The 19948-nt window shown below is 45.4% G+C and overlaps 3 protein-coding genes across 4 annotated transcripts; all 3 read left to right on the forward strand.

Annotated features, from left to right (window-relative positions):
• Window positions 1-7255: 7255 nt before the first annotated feature.
• LOC100118028 (probable cytochrome P450 4aa1) lies at window positions 7256-12733 on the forward strand. Its single transcript, XM_001602061.6, has 7 exons — window positions 7256-7442; window positions 8384-8552; window positions 8624-9004; window positions 9075-9153; window positions 9410-9933; window positions 10286-10465; window positions 10796-12733. The coding sequence occupies exons 1-7, from the start codon at window positions 7296-7298 to the stop codon at window positions 10963-10965; spliced, it is 1650 nt and encodes a 549-aa protein (XP_001602111.4). The 5' UTR covers window positions 7256-7295; the 3' UTR covers window positions 10966-12733.
• An 802-nt stretch (window positions 12734-13535) lies between these two features.
• Window positions 13536-15692, forward strand: Or264 (odorant receptor 264). Its single transcript, NM_001190676.1, has 9 exons — window positions 13536-13548; window positions 13931-14205; window positions 14299-14495; window positions 14594-14816; window positions 14882-14985; window positions 15071-15170; window positions 15240-15350; window positions 15422-15577; window positions 15642-15692. The coding sequence occupies exons 1-9, from the start codon at window positions 13536-13538 to the stop codon at window positions 15690-15692; spliced, it is 1230 nt and encodes a 409-aa protein (NP_001177605.1).
• Window positions 15693-15781: 89 nt separating this feature from the next.
• Window positions 15782-18524, forward strand: Or265 (odorant receptor 265). Of its 2 annotated transcripts, none has more exons than XM_016983213.3 (9): window positions 15782-16561; window positions 16627-16921; window positions 16992-17188; window positions 17366-17585; window positions 17649-17749; window positions 17821-17920; window positions 17998-18108; window positions 18176-18331; window positions 18399-18524. In XM_016983213.3, the coding sequence occupies exons 2-9, from the start codon at window positions 16715-16717 to the stop codon at window positions 18450-18452; spliced, it is 1146 nt and encodes a 381-aa protein (XP_016838702.1). In that variant the 5' UTR covers window positions 15782-16561; window positions 16627-16714; the 3' UTR covers window positions 18453-18524. The 2 variants fall into 2 exon arrangements, with proteins under 2 accessions (XP_016838702.1, NP_001164457.1); NM_001170986.1 differs by having other exon boundaries at window positions 16549-16561; window positions 16647-16921; window positions 18399-18452.
• Window positions 18525-19948: the final 1424 nt, after the last annotated feature.

The following is a 19948-nucleotide window of genomic DNA, read 5'->3' on the forward strand; positions in this document are numbered from 1 at the left end:
CGTTAAATGGAATTTCCAGAAATACATATACTCACGTGCTTTAACCCAGTTATCATCGTCGAACTCGTCTCTTAAATCTCAAATCTCCGCACGAGCCGATGACCAACGGAAAAAAGAGAACAAACAGCGAGTCCACGTGCTTTGTCGACACGTGAAAGATTACAGCACACACACACACACACAGGCAGACAATGTACTCCCAGAAGTGCGCGCGACCGAACGACGTAAGCGCACCTGAAGCGCGTCGCATAAAAGAATCCGCGAGAGAACGTCGTCACAGGCCGCACAAAGAAAATACCTATCCCTCGCAGGGGACCGCCGAAAAAAAAACGAGTGTATAGCGCAGAAGAAGAAGAAGCAGCCGCAAGTTCGTCGCTCGTTATCGACGCTCTTCTTCTTCTTCTGCTCCTCCTCTCTCGAGCTTCCAGCTCGACGACTACGGGAACTTGGGGACTTTGAGGCTGTTTGCGGCGAGCAGTAGGCGACGATCCGAAAAACGCGGTCAATGAACGGCTTCGGGGGTGAGAGATAGAGAGAGAGAGAGAGAGAGAGAGAGAGAGAGAGAGAGAGAGAGAGAGAGAGAAGCTGTGCAGCCACCGTTGCTGCGGTATAGAGTTGACAGGGCCGTATAGTAATGCAAAACTCGCCCGAGGCCCTCTACACACTCACACAGAGAGCTACGTCGTCGACTTCTTGTTTCTCTCATGGAGAAAGAGAGGGAGAATATGGATTTTATATAAGAGGCTGAGAGAGAGAGAGAGAGAGAGAGAGAGAGAGAGAGAGAGAGACAAAGTGCGCGTTGAGTCTTTACCTTGCGCGCGCGAGGGCGGCCCCTTTTCACTCTCGCCTCTTGCTCTCACTATATACACTCGTTTCTTACTTCCACGAGAGAGGATAGCAGAGCCAGCGCGCTTTCTTTCTCTACTCGCGGATGACGAGCCGATTCGCATGGAAATTTCGAAGGGACGACTAGCTGGCTTCAATTTCGAGTGTTATACATACGTATCAAGCGAGTGGATTACGCTGCGCATACGCATCGGACGACTTTTCATTTAACCGTGTGAAATATATGATCTTTTGCTTGAATAATTTTCCGCGTGTATTTGCGTGGCGCGTAATAACCGGTAATCAGTATTAAAACCGAATCCGCTGCGGAGCCCCCGCTTTCAATTACGCGCATTTAAGCTCTCTCGCGCCGCCGACTCGTCGGTGTAAAACGAGCTGCGATAAAGCCGCTACTTACATCTCTTCGCGCGCGAGGCGAGGCGTACTCCCTTTAAAAGTCGGAAAAAGAGACTTCCGTGTAGCTCTCTCTCTTTCTCTCTCTCTCTCTCTCTCTCTCTCTCTCTCTCTCTCTCTCTCTGTATAGGGCTATACAGCTCGTTCCCGCAGTATTACTTTACGAGCTTTGCGGCTATCGCGGCGACACGCAAAAGCTCTCCGTTACCCGACTGCATCGTATACACTCGCTATATCGATGTATGCGAATCGAGTCGATCGCCATCTGAACTTAAGAATCGGTATTTTTTAATGAAAATAGTCAACTTTGAAGCTCGAGAGGAGAGAAGCCACGTGGAAGTATGTGACGCATGACCGGCGCAAGCTTCTCTCCCGCTGCAGTGGCGCATGCACATACATCGTCAAAGGTGCGCCAAAGTCTAAATGACATGCATTAAGCCATTAGGTTGATGAATAATTCATCGGCCCCTCTCGTGCTTACCATAGCGTGCAAAATGAAATTTAACTCGCCGCGCGACTCGCTGTCTCTGCGCGCGGCTGTTTCCCTCTCTATACGCGCACGATTTTCGAGAGTCGAAAAACCAGATTGAATTTTTTGCCGCATAAATACTGGATTTCAACCTTATTGCCAGAAATAAAAAGCAATCGGGGCTATCTCAAGATTAGCGCGGCTAATTTAATCGAACGAAGTAAAGAACCCCATCTATTCCCCTTTCGAAACAATTGCTCTGATCGACGCTGCGAAATTTCCGGCTTCCATAATACATACACCCACGCGCGCGACGTCGTCTTATTACGCGAAATTGCCGTTATCGTACGCTCGGCAGATAGTATATACATGTAGATATAGAACGCTGAGAGGAAAAACAAGTTTCGCGAGACGAAATCGCTTTTCCTCCGCGGCTCTCGATCGAGACAATTTATGTACATCTCGCGACGACGACTCGGGGTTCGAGGACGAACACGTTTGAGAAACCGGCGGAAATATTTGTCGAGTGGAAATTTCGCCCGTTCGTATATTACATCCAGCTGCAGTGCTGGTGTTTCAAAAACGCGTATACCTCCATTAAAAATAATATCGCGAAATTTTCTCTCCCAAGCAGCAGCATGACGGCAGCGAAGAAGAAGAATCGAATATTCTCAAGCACGGAATTCGCTGCTACGAATTTTCAGCTATAGCGGCATGTATTTGTAATATGTGCTCGAAAAATTCGCGCGTGTCAATATTGACACGCGCGAGGGCTTTTGGGAATTGGCGTCGAGAGCGCAGTAGGCGTTCGCCGGAAAATCGGAGGGAAATCGAAAACGTTTGCTGCAAAAAAATCAGCTGCACCGACTGAATCATCCTGTACGCGTTGACTGTTTTTCACTAGGTAAGAAATTCTCTCGACCATCAGCACTCGCTAAACGACCCCAGCGGACATGGCAAATACACGCGCGGGACTGAAACTTTTCGAATCCTCAAACAGTCCTCGCCTCCTTCTGGCGATACACGCGAATGAACAATGCCTCCAATATTGACACTCGCTCGCGTGTGACGTCAATGAATCTCTCTCACTCCGTGCCGTAACAACAACGTCGACTTCTGCTCTCGGCAGCAGCGAGCTCTAACGAATCCTCGCGAGCGCGCGCGTTAACTCCATCCGTCGTCGGGGCGGCTTCAACCGGCCGCGTAATCGGACCAACTCGTGGAAAATCTGTTTCGCGCGGCGCGATGGCAAAAAAGCCCAGCGAACAAAGCCGCCGGAGATAAACAAAGCGCGGCCCGGCAAAAAATTAATCCCGTTCGCTTCGCGTTTGTTTCCGCTATCTCTGTTGGGTTTTCGGAAAAATTTTCCCCTCCCGGGCGCGCGCCAGGCTAAATAGGTATAATCAGTAGAGAGAGAGAGAGAGAGAGAGAGAGAGGGTTATCGTGCGTCGGGTACACCTGCGCTTTTTGCACACGGCTGTCCCTGGCTGCGCGTCTTTATCGGGGTGTGTGCCTTGCTCTTTGTTTTCCCTCTCCCTCTGTAGCGTCTCGCCCCCGCAGCGGCTCTTACTCCCTTTTTTTTCACCCTTCGCGACTTTCTCTCGAGGCTGCAGCTGCTGCTGCCGCTGTTTTTTCTCTCTCTCTCTCTCTCTCTCTCTCTCTCTCTCTCTCTCTCTCTCTCTGTTCCTCTTCGTCGTCGCCGCGCGATGATGAATAATCACCGAGCGAGTCGAGGCGCTAAGTCGCGAGGTTAACGAGTGAAAACGCCGAGACGCAGGTATACCCGGCCTTTGTACTCACTCTCACTCTCTCTCTCTCTCTCTCTTACTCTATACTCGGTTGTAGCTGTGTGTGCGTGTGCATACCGGCGCAAATCGTTAGGCTGCTGTTGTTGCGGGAATCAAAATGGGTGCAGCGCAAAAGTTCCAAAGAATCCCAAAGAGAAATTGCGTTTTTTTGGGACCAAAAAACTTCGGGCAGTTGCTGCTAAGGGACGAAACATTGGCTCGAACCGGAGACTGTAAATCGCGTCTTTCTGTGGGTTCACTTATCGAGCATTCTCGGTACGTTTGCATATTTTTTAGTTAATCTAACCTACATAGGCTTGAAGGGGATGGAAAAAACACCGAAAACACGCCAAAACACGTATATACATATTCGCAGTCGACTACGACTCGGGGACCCGCTTCATATCAGCCTGCGCAGAGGGTCGTCGAGAAAAATTCCGAAGCCGCTCTTGGGAATCGAATTATTACGCTTCTCGCCTCGAGCGTCGTATACACATGCCCCATATACACACCTGGACGCGTCGCGTCGTGTGTACCTATATACACATATATATATATATATATATATATCGGCCGATGTGAGAGGGCCATTTGTTTGCGTTTCGCAAATGGAAAGTGACGCCGCGGCGCGTACTTACGGCACCCGCGAGAGCTGCCCCCTGAATAATTGAGCTCTACCTCTCGCGAGCGAGCTTATATAACATACACACGTGCATACGAGGGTAGGTGCGTTAAAAACAATTGGCGTGCGACGTTTCGAAATTTTCGAGGGGAGTAAAAAGAGAAGAGGAGAAAGACCGCGCCCACGATGAATAAAGCAAACTTTTTTCGCGTCAAATGGTAAACACGCTACGGGGCTACTGCGTGTAAAGCGATTTCGCGTACGCGTCTATTTTCTCTCTCTCTCTCTCTCTCTCTCTCTCTCTCTCTCTCTCTCTCTCGCTCTCTTAATGGCGGATTGAAAAAAAAAGTTATTTTCCGTCGCTGCAGCGCGCGGCGCTCGTAAACGCCAGTTGCGTGAGAGATGGAAATTCTTCGTGCGCGTGCGGGGATGTGAGCGTATATATATACGTATATGCATGGGAATTCAATGGTTTTGGATGTCGTAAAGTTTAATGAATTTTTGAAGCACTTTCGGAATGCAGATTCACTTCGACGAGATTTATTCCAGATAAATCAAATCGCTATCCGCGCGGTATACGACCTCAATCCGTGATTGTTCGATTAGTTTTATAATCTACATGCGCACATGGTGTATCGTCGTTTGGCAAATGAAAAACTGCACTTCGAGCGTCCTTGTATACCAGTCTCGCTTTCATCCGTTAATTGGAAACTCTCCTATTGTGCTCACGCGACGTTCTCTCAAGGTCGCCGTTCTTTACTCCAAAACACAAAAAACAGCGTGTAATAATAAGTACCCGCTAAAAAGCTCGTAAAAACGCCGCTTGCGCAACTCAATTAGAACGCGCGTAGCCTTACATTAAGTCCAGTTAAAGGGAGAATCCAGCGTTTATAATTACGAAATCAATTAGCGCCGCTTTCGGCTTTACCTCTCGAGAGCTGGACGGAGTGATGTATAACGCAGGCGTAGCTACCGAGAGAAAGAGAGAAGTTTGCATGGATTTTCCTGGGAATCAATTTAATTACAGCGGATATACACAGCGTCGCGTTGCTGTATACACCGAGATCGACTCTCCCTCTCTTTCTCTCTCTCTCTCCGTATAGCAGCATCAGCAGCGCGACGACAAAGCTATTTTCTCTTCGGAGCTGCGAGTTTTTTCTTGCGACGGAGCAGAGAAAAAAATATCCCCGAGCAGTCGATCTCGCGACGTTTCCGCTTATTCCTCTCGTTTCTCCGGGGAAAAGACGCTGAAAAATCGCTGTGTAACATCGATCCATCGCGTTGCATAAGGCGAAATTAAAGCCGCGCGTGAAAACGATCTTCCTCCTCTGATTCGCGATTTTTCCAAAATTCGAGCTAATTGCCGTGAAAAACAACGTAGCGGAGTTCTTTGATTCGTTGCACTCGCTTGCATACCTCCCAGGACGCGCGAGCGGGCGCTTGAAAAGCCGCGCTTGCTGCGGCTCTTAGCAATCATATACGTGATTCGTGTGTGAAGAGCTAATTAAGCGCCGATGACTGCGGGACGCGCTTTCGACATATAAACGAATGTATATACGCGCCGCTCACACGTGTGCGTATAGATGTATACGTGCGAGGCCAACTTTGGCCGCTGTGCTATACTCTATCGCCTCGTTTTCTGCGTACGGCTTGTTTGTTTAGTCGGCTGCTCGTTCGCGTGTGATGGTTGTTGGCTTTTTTGATCGGAGCTACGAGGCACTACTCGTTTTTTTTTTTTTTTTCTCGTTCGTTCGTCGAGAGTTTCGAGAGGGCGTAGATGCGGGAATCGGCTTTTTTCTCGATTGGATGACGATATAAACAGGATTTATACATCAGTCGAGTGCGGTGCGTATCGGGAGTTTGTTCAAGATTAAACCAACGTGTCTTCTATTTATCGTAAAATTTTCGTACGAGCTCCATTACGTGTTTATGGTAATTTTCGACAAACCTCGCGCAACGGGGCTGCACCCATACGCGCGAACTTTCCGCGCAAGTGGCCCCCATAGCCAATGTCGTGCTCTCAGCGCGTCCTCTTTCCTCAACCAGTACACAGCCTACTCGTCGTCGCGTAATATAAGAAAACATTTCACCGCGGCGACGCACGCAAAACGGCACCTAACATTTCCATTGCCGCACGACTGTTTGAACGCTCCAACAGCTTATATGCGCGTGTGCGCACCTTTTCAAAGAGAGCTCGGCGCGGCGAATTGCCAGGATCCTCCGAAATAAGGCGAGGGAGCCGCGTACGCTTTAAAAGACCAGGTTTACCCAGCGATTTCCTTTGCCTCCTCGTCGTCACGTACGCGAGTGGACGGCAAACACGCAGCGAGTCGCAAGACTCGCCGCGGCGAGGAATAAAAAATACGAGAGTGCACGCGACGATCGTATGCTTATTAGCATAGTCAATAGACGTGTGTACGCTTTGCAGTGTGGTACACTTTACGAGAACTGGTTAAATTGTTGCACGCAGCGTCTACGATTCGGGCGTTTTCGGTCTGGAATGCTATTTTTGTTTTCCATTAGCGTCGAATAGCAAAGTTGCTTTTAATTAAAAAGAAAACAGCGACGAGCGACGTGTGCGCACACCCTATGTATACCCGCGGTTATTGCGTCATTTCCCTCGAAGCCTCGCGCGCATATTTCGCTGCAAGCATATATATATATACACGCGTGCTCTCAACCTGCCGCGCGGTATACACATTTGACATTTCGGCATTAAGCAAGCTTTCGGACGGACGAAGCACCGACCGCGAGCTGTAAACTCAGCGAAAGCCTTTTGTTCTCCATCTCTCTCACTCTCTCCCGGGCTTCATATATGCGCAGCGAGTATACACCATATGCGTTCGTTCATCTTCTCTTCACGGCGATGATGCTGACCCCCGTGTATTTTTGTTTGTCGCTGCTGCTGACTCGAGATATCAAATCTCGCGCGTGTGTTTGCTCGACTGTTAATATAGCACTCGGCAAATTTTGAAATTCCCGCGAATTCGCAGGTAAAAATAAAAAAGGCGGTAATCATCGCGCTGCGACTTGCTTCTACGAGTCACGGCCAAGGTGAATTGTAACGCGTCGCGACAGAAGGTGGGAAGAGACGGTAGATGGTGGTGGTGGTGGTCGCGGCGCTACTGTGTTTTGCCCGTCGGCGACGGCTACTCATATATAAAAGACCGGCGAATCGATGAGACCCCCGGACTTTAAGAGTCTCGACACGAGAGATTCATCTCGCGCTTCATGGATTTTTCGATCTGCTCGACGATTATTACTACAGATTTCGCCGCCGACGTCGCTCTTCGCTCTCACAATGGGTGCAGTGATCAGACAAATTGTGAGTAGGTGATAGTGCGTTGATTGGAACCGCTTTTTTTTCTACTTAGCTTCGTTTGGTTTCGTGCGATGACTAGTGCAGTGGAAGTATAACAAATAGTTGAGTGAAATTCGTCGCTACTGTTCAAAGTATACCGAGTTGGTACGAAATTTCGTGTGATAATTCAAAATGCAGTGCGACGAGATATTAAATTATTGCTTTTTCTTTTCTTCTCCACCGCACCGCAGCGTAAACTCTTCATTAGGAATTTCCGAACGGTACGCGCCTCGCGCGCGCGCGCGCGCAAAATGAAAAATTCCCGCGGCTATTAATAGAAGCAAACATCGTTAGCATAAACTTATGGACCAGCAGCCCTGACACTCGCGCTTTTAATAATCCTCATTACCAAGCAGCGAACCACACACTGCATTCCGCAATGCAACACACACACACACACACGCGGTATAGCGCCATTGTCGCCGGATCAGAAAAGCAGCCGTATACGAACTTGCGCAGCGGAGTTGTGTTGTAACTATCCACATGCCCGCGTATAATGCAATAGCACAGGTGTATATAATACGCGGCTCGCGTTCGCGCAATATTTAACCAGTGTGTGCCGTGTGCTTAATTACTTTAGCGCGAGCTTCCTAATCGTCGGCGAAGGATGATGGCGCGTGTATGGGCGTTAGAGAGCGCGCGATGAAAAGCTTTCGAATTATTACACAGAGCTGCAGGAAGAGTGTGCGCTTCGACTTTAATGAATTGATGAGGCTCGTCACGTTGTATACGGTGGGTGGGTGGAGGGATCGATAAAGCCCGCGAGATAATTAACCGGGAGCTTTTTCTCCGAAGGGATGATTAATTGCCCACTCGTTTTTATTTTCTCGGGTGTGCATGACGAGCTGTGCAGAGATTGGGCTGTCGAGTGGTTAATCATCGATGCTATTACGCGTGTGTTCTAGTGGGACCGGGACGCGCAAGAGTTATGGATTTACGTGGCGCTGATCGTCGGCACGCTCGCGATTTACCTGTTGAAGGACCAGATCAGGATATACTGGACCATCTTTCAGCTCAACGGGCCGCCGACTGTGCCGCTTCTTGGGAACGTCGACTGCTTGCTTCGCAAAGATAGTAATTGAAACCCTTCTTGCACGACTATATGCTCTCCGCAACTTTTCTTCACTGCTGTCGTTTCGTTCCAGTCCTCGAAGTGATGTCGCACACGGCCTACAAGGACTACGGCCCGGTAGCCCGGTTCTGGGTGACGCTCATACCGTACGTCATACTCCTGGAGCCGGACGACATCCAGGCGGTCTTGGGCAGCGCGAAGCACACGAGCAAGATCTTCGTTTACCGACTGCTCGACAACTTCCTGGGCAAGGGTCTGATCACGAGCGACGTGGACACCTGGCGAACCCACAGGAGACTCCTGCAGCCGGCATTTCACCTGCACGTGCTGCAGAAGTTCGTGGGATCCTTTGCGGAACGCGCGGATAGACTGGCTGACAGACTCGCGAGGTATGATAACCAGCAGCTGGACATCACCAAGTTTGTCAACGACGCCGTGTACGAGATTCTGAATGGTATGTAGGTATCGAGATTCTTATGTCTGGGGGAGAAGGTGTGGCTTAAAGTGGTGGATGTGTGTTTCAGAAACTGTCCTGGGGGTCAACGTTGCCAGCACGGCCAACGAGGATGGGGTCGTTGATCTGGACGACCTGCCATTCAGGAAGTAAGTTTTTGACTTGTTCATATGCATGAAGATTGCAATTGCATTAGATTGGGAAATTCACATTATCGTATGGAGTATATTAAATAGTATAGAAGCACTTGTTTGTTTTACTCATTGCTCGAGTCGCTCTCATCGCGTACGCACGGAAGGAATAGAAATGAGTTGATGAAACATCACACGCTAATGTCTCAGTCCAATTGGATGAATCGTCGTACCGACCATTAAATTAATTCATACATCCTTTCTGATCATTCAGAGGACAGGTACTGATGACACACCGACTGATCCGGCCCTGGCTAATCTTCGACTGGATCTACAAACTGACGAGTACCGGTCAGCAGGAGAAGAAGCAAAGCCAGGACCTGTCCGCAGCCTGTCATCGCATAATCCAAGAGAAACGTCGTCTCCAAAGGGACAGCTCATCCCTCACGAAGAAGACCTCTCTCCTGGAATACATGATGGAGACGAGCGAACGGAATCCCGAGTGGTTCAGCGATGAGGACATCATCAACGAGTGCTGCACGTTCATGCTCGCGGGTCAAGATTCCGTGGGTACAGCGACGGCGATGACGCTATTCCTCCTGGCGAATCACCCAGACTGGCAGGATAAGTGCCGCGAGGAACTCGACGAGATTTTTGCCGAGGGCGAGACTAACAGACCGCCTACTATGCAAGACCTGAGGGCCATGAGGTGGCTCGAATGCTGCATAAAGGAGGCCCTTAGACTCTACCCTAGCGTGCCTATCTTTGCCAGGAAGCTTGGAGAGGACGTCAAAGTCGGTGAGTATTTTACGTTTTCAATTTCATCCAAACATACCCGATCCCGCTAATTAGACGTTTGCTTGCATACGCGACGTCATTATTATATATGCCACCATTATATCAATAATTCTCCGGCCAAATTGTGCACGCCACGCGTAACGCCATTATCCATCGGCGGCCGGTGGTATACAGCAATCAATATATAGCGAGAACTAACGAACCAAATATCTGATAACGCAGAGGCTATTTCGATCGGTCGAGCGTACGTTATTATACGTATACAGCTACACAGCTGCGGAAGCACACACGCTGCGAAATAATATACAAAAAGTCGAAATCCGCGTTAATCCCCGGGGCTTGTTGTTCGCAGGAAAGCACGTAATACCGTCGGGCTGCGGCGTGATTATTCTGCCGTACAGCACGCACAGGCTGCCACATCACTTCCCGGATCCGCACAGCTTCCGTCCGGAACGCTTCAGTCCCGAAAACTCCGAGAAAAGGCATCCCTACGCCTATCTGCCGTTCAGCGCGGGGCCGCGCAATTGTATCGGTAAGTTGATTGAGGATTAAGAGTGAAAGTCGGGCGGAAATTTGAAAAGTTTGCCGTCTTTGTGCTCGATGGCTATTTTTTTTCCTCATTACGTGCCTTGCTGGAGTTCTTGATTATAAGTTTTGCTCGTTATAAGACTTTGTGCGGGCAATTTGAAATTTTCTCGCTAGCCATAATTGCGCAATATTGTACAATATGCAATAGTTGTTGATCCGTCGGTAACAGCGACTCTCGAGGTGTGTTCTTAGTCGGTAAAACAGAGCACGCAACCGTCAATCGCCTTAATCTTGTGAGCAAATGATCCAGTCATGTTTTCCCCTCGTGTTTCAGGTAACAAGTTCGCGATACTGGAGATGAAGGCAGTGATAAGCGCGATACTGAGGCGCTATCGTCTCGGCGGCGTCGAGGGCAAGACCGAGGTACGACCCAAGTTTCGGTTAACGGTCCGCGCCTCCGGAGGACTTTGGCTCAAGATAAGCCAGCGCGTCGATGCCCGATGATAAATGCTCCCGCGTCGCTGATGCGCGGAACGAAAGTGAACGAATGCCAACGAGTTTTGTTGCGATATTTATACGAAATGTTATACACTTTAAATTTCCTATTCTACTTTTTGTACATGTACATAAGTACTTCACTCCAGGGAACAGCGAGAGAAAGAGAGAGAGAGAGGAGGGGGGGATTAGCTTGGAGTTTAGTTTTCTCGTCGAGTAAGACGACGACGATTCTGCCGTATCCTATAGTTAAACTGCACTTTAGCTCTCGAGCCAGAGAGAGAGAGAGAGAGAGAGGGGGGGGGGGAGAAGGCGCGCGTCGAGGTTTAATAGAGGAGACTTTAATGTAACTAGATCCTTTATCCCGTGCGCGAGCTTTCCCGCCCTCCTCTCTGCAATGCCAACGACACGTTTACATTCCGCAGCGCGGTGACCTGGAAACTTTACATGGCTCGTCAGGCGGACAACTTTTTTCTCTTTTATTTACTTCTTAACCCAGAGACGGAGAGAGAAAGAGAAATCTACCCGACGAATTCATCATCCGTCCACGGCAACGCGAGTGAATGAAAAACTCGAGTTATCTCACGGATATATTCGATTTCAAGCCGAAGCTGCAGCGACGACCTCATCGGAGTCTAAGATTTCCAGGAAAGCTCGTAATCTCGTTATGAGCTCTCTCGTTCCAGAATCAACGCGGAATAAAGAAAAACGAACGCGGGGCTTCTCGTCCGTCTCACCCGCGCGCGGCAAAACTTCCGTCAAAACTAGACAGCTTCATAGCTAGACGCGGCGGTAACCCAGATGAAAACTATTCAAATATTCCAACGCCTCGCGCTGCTGTCTGGCCGGATAAATCTAGATGGCGTTGGAAACGTGCATCGCGTTCTCCGGACACCACCACTAGCATCAGGAAAATCTCGGATAAATTTTCGCCTACATCTCTCTCCCTCTATCTTTCTCACCCCTTTTTTTAGCGAGCCAGAAAAATTATTAGGTTTCGCGTGTTGGAACACGACGCCGACCGCTTGGCCTAGTTCGAAACTGGGCGGCGGGCATCAGGTATACGTATATGTGCGCAGGCGAGAAGGTAGACGAAATAAAAGAGCAGCGAGGCCGGTAATTCGATTGCCGATGCCGCTGGCCCTGGCTCCGCTGAACGAAAATCGATGGGGGAAGAGCAGAAGGACAAAGGAGATAGAAGAGAGTGTAAAAAGGTAGACGCGCGCGCGAGAGGATATACTTTCCGAGTCGTCGGCAAATGTTCCCGGGGAACTGGATAATCAGATAATCAGCCAGACTTTTCTCGCTTTCTTTCTTTCGATCTTTCTCCCCCTGATATTTCGTCGGAGACTTACCTCGAGACATCGCGAATAAATTGCCAGGAAGTAGAAGAAGAGGAGGAGGATGAATGATGGGGGAAGCGCGAGTGCGGGAATCACTCGCGCGTCATTTTTCATATGAAAACTGCGCTCGAGTGGAAAATGAAGACGATCGAGCGCTGAGCGGGGAAAGCTTCCTTCTTATATTCTTGCTTCTGCTGCTGCGGATAGATACGTTATAGTCTTTGGACGTATAGAGAGCACCTGCTTCTCGAGGTTGAGCGTCGGCCTCTGTATGCGGCTGCGTTCGGTAATGGTTCTCTTGGATGGAACGATGTTTATTTAAAATTTTTTAGCCATTGGTAGACCGTAGATGGAGCTTGCGAGAGTAATATTTCGTCTCTGCAATATTTATTGTAAAATTGTAAATCTTTTGTATAATAAAACCATGTACGATATTGTAAGCCTACAAGAGTTTCTTTTACCACATCCTTACCGGGCAGTTTTTCTTTTTACTTACGACACGATTTGACAAACCCACCGACATAATCAACAAAAGCTCGATGATGGATCGTCATTACGTTTGGAAATGTTCACTCCTTCTTCTAGCTTGTAACATAGTTTCCACCTTCGAAAAAATGATGATAATGCAGTGTGCGCGCGACTACCTTGCATACACGCGATGTTCACACTAACGACGCCAGAAAAAACGACAGCGGCGAAGACGACACACAATGGCTCAGCCACGACTGCAACATGTACGCGCGCATGGCGCTATATCTTGTGCACTAGCGTGTTTTCTTTCCGCGCAGCTACCCTATTCATTTTCCCCGCGAGCGCGTAAAAAATGGAGTAACGCGAATACGAGAGAGAGAGAGACACGGATAAAACACGCAAGGGACCGACGAATACTGTATGAGATGCGCCCTGAATACAATATATTGCTCGTTTATAATGTAATGCAAAATTATGCCAAGATATTACATTCATACACGGTATACGGCGAAAGTACTTTACAGCTTAAGTGGACGGTTGACATCAATATGCGATGAACGAGGTATAAGACGAGGGATAAAAATATACAAAAGGCGGACGTGTAATTTGAAAGCTCTAGAGACGCTAAAGATGTTACGTAATATTTATAGCGGCTAGTTTGACAATGAGCATGATTATGCGGAGTACATCGCGTATGGAATTATCTCGTAGTAGGGACTAAGAACGTGAGCGAGCTCACAGAGCTGATAGAACGAGCCGAGCGAGATGAAGACCAAAGGTTCGTATGCTGGAACGAATTTTGCGAATTTCGGAAATACTCCCCGTTGGTAAAGAATCGCGAAAAAAAACACCGGCATCGATTGCAAAAAAGTAGACAGAATCATGAAGTGCACCGCGGATTGAGAAAACTCGCTAAAGCGCATTTTACAAGCTCCAGTGTGTGCATAGGCTTTGTGTACTGCTGGAGATTCCAACAGGATGATTTTGTTTTGTAAGCGTAAATAATAGAATTTCTATATCGAAAAATAAACATCGCGGAGCAGCGCTGTGCTTTTTCTAATCCGAGCAATCCAATTTAACGTTTGCTTGCGTTTTTAAAACTCTTGATTTGGTTTTTCATATTTTCCAATTATTTTTAATTGACTTGTTAAATTTGGCAGATGAAAGCCTGCAACCGAATATTTTTCTACAACATTACTTGAACATAAATTCTAAAATGCTGCGATACATGGGCTTGGTGGTTCGTACAAAAGGAAACAAAACCGACAGTAAGTCAAAAATTCTGGAAAGACTTCCGACCTACGCCACGAATCTCATTTCCATAATTGACGCTTTTTTCCAAATGCGGTGGATCATGGATCTCTGGCAACGCGACAACGACTTGGTAATGCAGATTACTACTAGTGGTATTTCTAATATAGTCTGTATTTGTAAGGTGCTTTCCCTTTTTATAATCTGTCGAATCTACATTTCTGCAATAAAAAGAGATTTTTTTAATTAAATAATTTTTTTTTTTCATGAAGTTTAGGGGTTTCGTCTTGCTTATTGTAGAGAAGACATACAAACATTGTTTGAAAAATTAGCAACGATTTGGGACCAAACTTGCGTGCCTGAAGACATTCGAGATACGATTGTGAAAAAAGCACAGAGCACCCTGGTTTTTTGCAGATGCTATATTGTCATGATGTTGGGTCTCGGAATTTGCTTCGCTCTACCGCCAATGAAGTGAGTACTTTTGCCTGTGAAAACGAATTTGATTTTGAAACTTATTTAATTATAAATTTATCATTTAATTTCTATCAAGCAAATTCTATGATTTTCAGAAATTTCCTGATCCAATATTTCGCTCGAAAAGAGATGAATCATACTTACGACTATTCGGAGCGAGTTTTTCTTGTGAGATATCCCTTCGAGATAAACAGTTCATCGATTTATTTCTCCGTTCTTTTCGAAGAGCAATGGGTGCTTTTTTGTTCAGCTTTATACTGGGTGTGCTGTGACACCCTCTTTGCTCAGCTAACGACCCACACATCTTTACACTTCGAGGTGAAATATTGTAGAAGAAAAAATCCACACATAGCAGACTCCACTTTTTTAAATTAAATTTTTAGATACTTCAATACGATATAGAAGCGGTCGTTAATCGAGAAAATGACGAAGATCGTTTGAAACAGAGCATGATCGACTTTGTCAAAAGGCACAGAGAATTGTTAAGGTTTATACATTTTCGCATCTTAATTAATTTCTTAATTTTTTTTCATCTGCTAACACAGTATTTGTTATGAAATTAAAACTAATAGGATATGCCATATGATCGAAAAATTGTTTAGTCCAGTAATATTTACAACGATGCTATTAACGTCTATAAATATTTGTGTAAACGTGTTTGAATTGCGAGAGGTAGTTATATTATTTAAATTAATTTTAGAATAATTTGATCAAATTTAATGACCATTTTGATATTTTCAGATGATATCAGAAGCTAAATTGGGCGATGCTTTACTTCATGGCTTTCACCTTGTGAACATATTTTTTCAGTTATTGGTTTATTGCATATTTGCTGAGCGGCTAACTCAGCAGGTAATACCCAATTGCTAAAATTTGAAAATATTTAATAAAACCATTTTCCAATTCATTCTCATTATCTATAGGCAGGTACGATAGCAAATGCGACATACAATTGTAAATGGACTGAAAAGAATAATAAGCTAAGAATTTATTTGCAAATACTTATAATGAAATCTCAGAAACCGTTCCATTGTACTGCTTATGGATTCTTTCCTATTGATCACAAGACAATAACAATAGTAAGCATCAGAGCTACGCGAGATGAAATATAAATTACTAATTTTAATAAAAATTCTTTTCTAGATCGTCAATAGGGCACTATCATTTTACATGATGTTGGAAACAACGAACTGAGTACAGAAAATGCAAAAAATTATTTTTTATCGACGGCCTTTGAACACATTTCAAATGACTTATACTTATACTCATGTAATAATCCATTAGAATATTAAATTTGAAACCATTATTAATTACAGTAATTAATTCTTGGCAAAGTCAGTGTCTTACTTATTTCTTCAACAAATCATCGAAACACACAACAATAACACAAGTGCTACTGCAAAACTCAATGCTTACGTTTGATACTCGACTATTGTGAACCGACAGCAGAATTGTGAGGGATGCATTACAAGCAACATGCATTATTACTCGAGAGAAACGTTTCTATTTTTCGCTCGACAGTTTTCCTCGAAGAAAATTTTCTTGAATATTCTACCCCTTTTATTTCCCGCATATTGTAACAGCATAAGAAAAATAAATTGAGAATAACAAGCAACATAAAATATTGCAGGCGTTCTATAGAACATTAGTGTGCATGATGTCTAAGAAGCAACTTAATATGCTCATAACTGATTAGTCAAAATAAATTGAGAATAACAAGCAACGTCGAATATTACATGTGTTCTATAGAATATTGGTGGACATACCCGACTATGAAGCAACTAAATATGTTCATAACTGATTATCCACGCTACTTCATGTATGCATAATCGAAGCGAAGTGTATTGCAGAATACAAAGTCTATTAGAGAAAAAAAAATACATTAGATAGGAAGACACGTGCGTGTGCATAAATGTATATCCCTAGCTCATAGGGTAATAAGCAGGTGCATACGAGCGGCATCAAATATGCAAATTCCCTCGGTGCGCGGACCCGGCGATGGGATTAGTGCGCATCCCGCCGTCAGTACTGATCCAAGGAGCTAAGCGACATGAAGACTGAGGGTAAGAGGCTATATGCGTGGTAATTTGATAGTAGAGCATTAGAGATTATGATCACTGTTGAGTAGATATTTTTCTTGTGATTCAGATAAAAGTGCTCCACTAACTCCAGATTTCGAGGATTACACAAAGATTAATTCTCTGTTTCTGCGATGCATGGGGATGGGCATTGGTACGGATGGCAACAAAAAGGATAGAAGATCGCAGATTATAGAACGAGTGCCAACGGCACTAATAAACGTTTTGTGCCTTTTGGATTCTGTCTTTCAAGTGCAATGGGTCAGCGAACTTTGGAAAACCGATAAGAAACTTGTATTGCAAATCTTGACCAACGCTCTTTCTAATATCGTTTGTCTTTGCAAGGTATTATATTCTTTAGCAACTATTTGACGAGAACTTACACTCTCTGCTTAAAGGCGATTTTCAAGTTTAGGGCTTTCAACTGGCGTACAGCAGAGAGGATTTGCAAACGCTTTTTGAAGATTTGGCAATGATTTGGCGGAAAAGGATACCACATCACGAAATTCGCGACGAAATTTTAAGAGGGGCACAGAAAACGCTTGTCTTCTGCAGGTGCTACATCAGCATGATTTTAGTCCTCGGCCTTTGCTTCGGTTTACCGCCACTCAAGTGAGTACATGAAACTTGCTCTTTCGAGATCAAGATTCTTGAAGCAGCGATTCTTATGCGAAATGCGCGAGTCTTGTGTAAACGCTTGAATCTTGCATATGTCACGCCAATGCTACGTATGCCTGCACCACACGGTGAGAGGTTTGCCACAGTTATATCGCACGCTTGAATTTTCAGATATTTCATTCTACAATTTACTGATCGGAATGCTAATCGTACTTACGATTACACGGAGAGAATTTTTCTCGTAAGGTATCCCTTTGATGTAAACAATTTGACAGCTTATAACTTTATTTTTATGGAAGAACTATGGGTGCTTTATTCTGCAGCTATACATTGGATGTGCTGTGATACTTTGTTCGTTCAGTTGACGAGTCATACGTCTTTACAATTAAAGGTGAAGTATTGTAGAAACAGAAGACTTGGAAAAAAGCTCTTATTTACCAACAAAAAAATTTAGCTATTACATTACGATATAGAAGCTTCGGGCAATACAGAAGACGAACGGCAGTTTAAGGAAAATGTAATGGACATTATTAAGAGACATCAAGAGCTGCTGAGGTATAGTTTAGCTACAGAATACGAGTCTAGAAGCAAAATACAAAAATTTAATTTGCATTAATTGTTAATAGAATCTGCGACTTGATCGAAGATGTATTCAGTCCAGTACTCTTTGTAATCATGCTCTTGACAGCTATGACCATGTGCGTTAATCTTTTTGAATTACGAGAGGTACTGTATTCTGTTCAATCCGTGTAGCTACACCAAAACGTTTTTTGTCAATTTTAACGTTCGTTTCGCTTATCCAGATGCTTTTGGAAGCTCAGTATGTTGGAGCGATTCTTCACAGTTTTCATCTTATAAACGTCATTTTTCAGTTACTGATTTATTGCGTCTACGCTGAGACGTTAACTGAGCAGGTATTGGTTGAATCTTTGGAATCAAATACGTTTCTCTGCAAACTGATACAAAATATTTTCTACGTAGGCGGGTTCGATAGCCGAAGCAATTTACAACTGTAAATGGACTGAAAATAGTCACGAGGTCAGGACGAACCTGCGAATGTGCATTATGAAATCGCAAAAGCCATTTTACTGTACTGCTTACGGATTTTTCCCAATAGATCACCGACGGATAACATATGTAAGTCATACTAAACTCGTGGAAAGCTTATGTATTAGTTTGATCATTCACTGACGTAACGTTGTAGATCTTTAAGACGGCCATGTCATACTACATGATGCTCCACCAAACGACAAGTTGAAATAATACGTATACTTCGCAAGTTGTACATTTTCAAAGTTTATTTTATTAAACTAAACTGGATTAAATTCGAGTTTTCGGCATTTTTCAGCAACACTAGACCCGATAAGAAATTCGCATTACGCTACAATGCTTTTTAGAGAGAATTTTTTTTAATCAGTTTAGATGCATTCCAGGCGATGAATGGGTGTACGTAAAAATCGTAGCCTTCATTTTTTCCCCCGCGACAAAGTAGCTGGGGCAAATTGAATGAAGATTTCTTTATGCAGTGCTTTCACGTGCAATATGATGATAACGTAGCACATACACGCGCGCTATACTCCACTGTCGTCCCAGGCACATATACCCACAACTTTGATAAAACGCGACGTTCAGTAGCAGAACTACATAAGGAAAAACAGCATGCAGAAGACGACAGCTCTCTCGCTCGGCGTATAGCGTGTATATATGTAAACTCAGCTCACAACGGTATATAAATTACACCGCAGGCTGATATTTCTACATTTCGCGCAAGGCCGTACGTCTTCTTTTTCTTCCCGTTCTAGCGTCCTCTTTGAGCGAAGCTTTTCTCTCTCGCCCCCTGCCTTTATTCCTGAAAATACACGTAGAACAAAAAGGAGAAACAAAGAAGAACAAACAAGCATACGCTTGACACGCATCGATCCGCGCGTAACTTTTCCAGCGATAAACAAAATGACGCGCGAGCACTCGAGCTTCTGGCAATGATTCCGGCAAAAAAGCAGCGGAGCGCAATGCACACGCCTGAAATCTCGTAGGGATGCCGAGGAGGAAGGAGTAAGAGTATTTCATGGCAGCGACGGCGGCGACGAAGGAAGAGCACGGAAAACGCTTGTCTTGTGCAAGTGCCACATCAGCGTGACGCGAGCGCTAGCTCTTAGCGGCGTTTGCCACGGTTTACCACCACTCGAGCGAGTACGTGAAACTTGCCTGGTGCGCTCGCACAGGCTCCCTGCAGCCGAGATCAAAATTCTCGCGTGGAGCAGCAGAATTCTTATACAAAATTCGAGAGTGCAGTGTAAATGCTCCTCTCTCCCCCCTCGCGCTGTCTTGTATACACGTATACACACAGTCCCCGCGACGCGCTTCACGTGCATGCGAAATATATGTCAGTTTCACTTCGATAAGGAGATACATATATATATTCCCAGGCAAATTTATGACAGACGATACTTTTTTTCGTCCGAAATACCGCAGGTTTTTTTTTAAATCGGGAAATATGTCAGAGTATCCTATAATATGCAAAAGCTTTCCAATTATTGATGATTAACGAAAGAATGCTGAATCCCGGGGCAACAATCCAAAGTATAACCGCAGATATTGAATAAAGAGAAGAGACAGAGCGATGCGACTAAACCTCTAAAATTCGCCGCGGGGAAACTAGAGCAACGGCATCAGTATATCGCGTTAGTACCTCCAGAGTAGTATAGCAGCAGCGGCACTAGCATATAGTGGCGGTATCGCTTTATTACCGTGCAG

The sequence above is a fragment of the Nasonia vitripennis genome, chromosome 3, assembly GCF_009193385.2.
Source record: "Nasonia vitripennis strain AsymCx chromosome 3, Nvit_psr_1.1, whole genome shotgun sequence".
NCBI classification, from domain to species: Eukaryota; Metazoa; Arthropoda; class Insecta; order Hymenoptera; family Pteromalidae; genus Nasonia; species Nasonia vitripennis.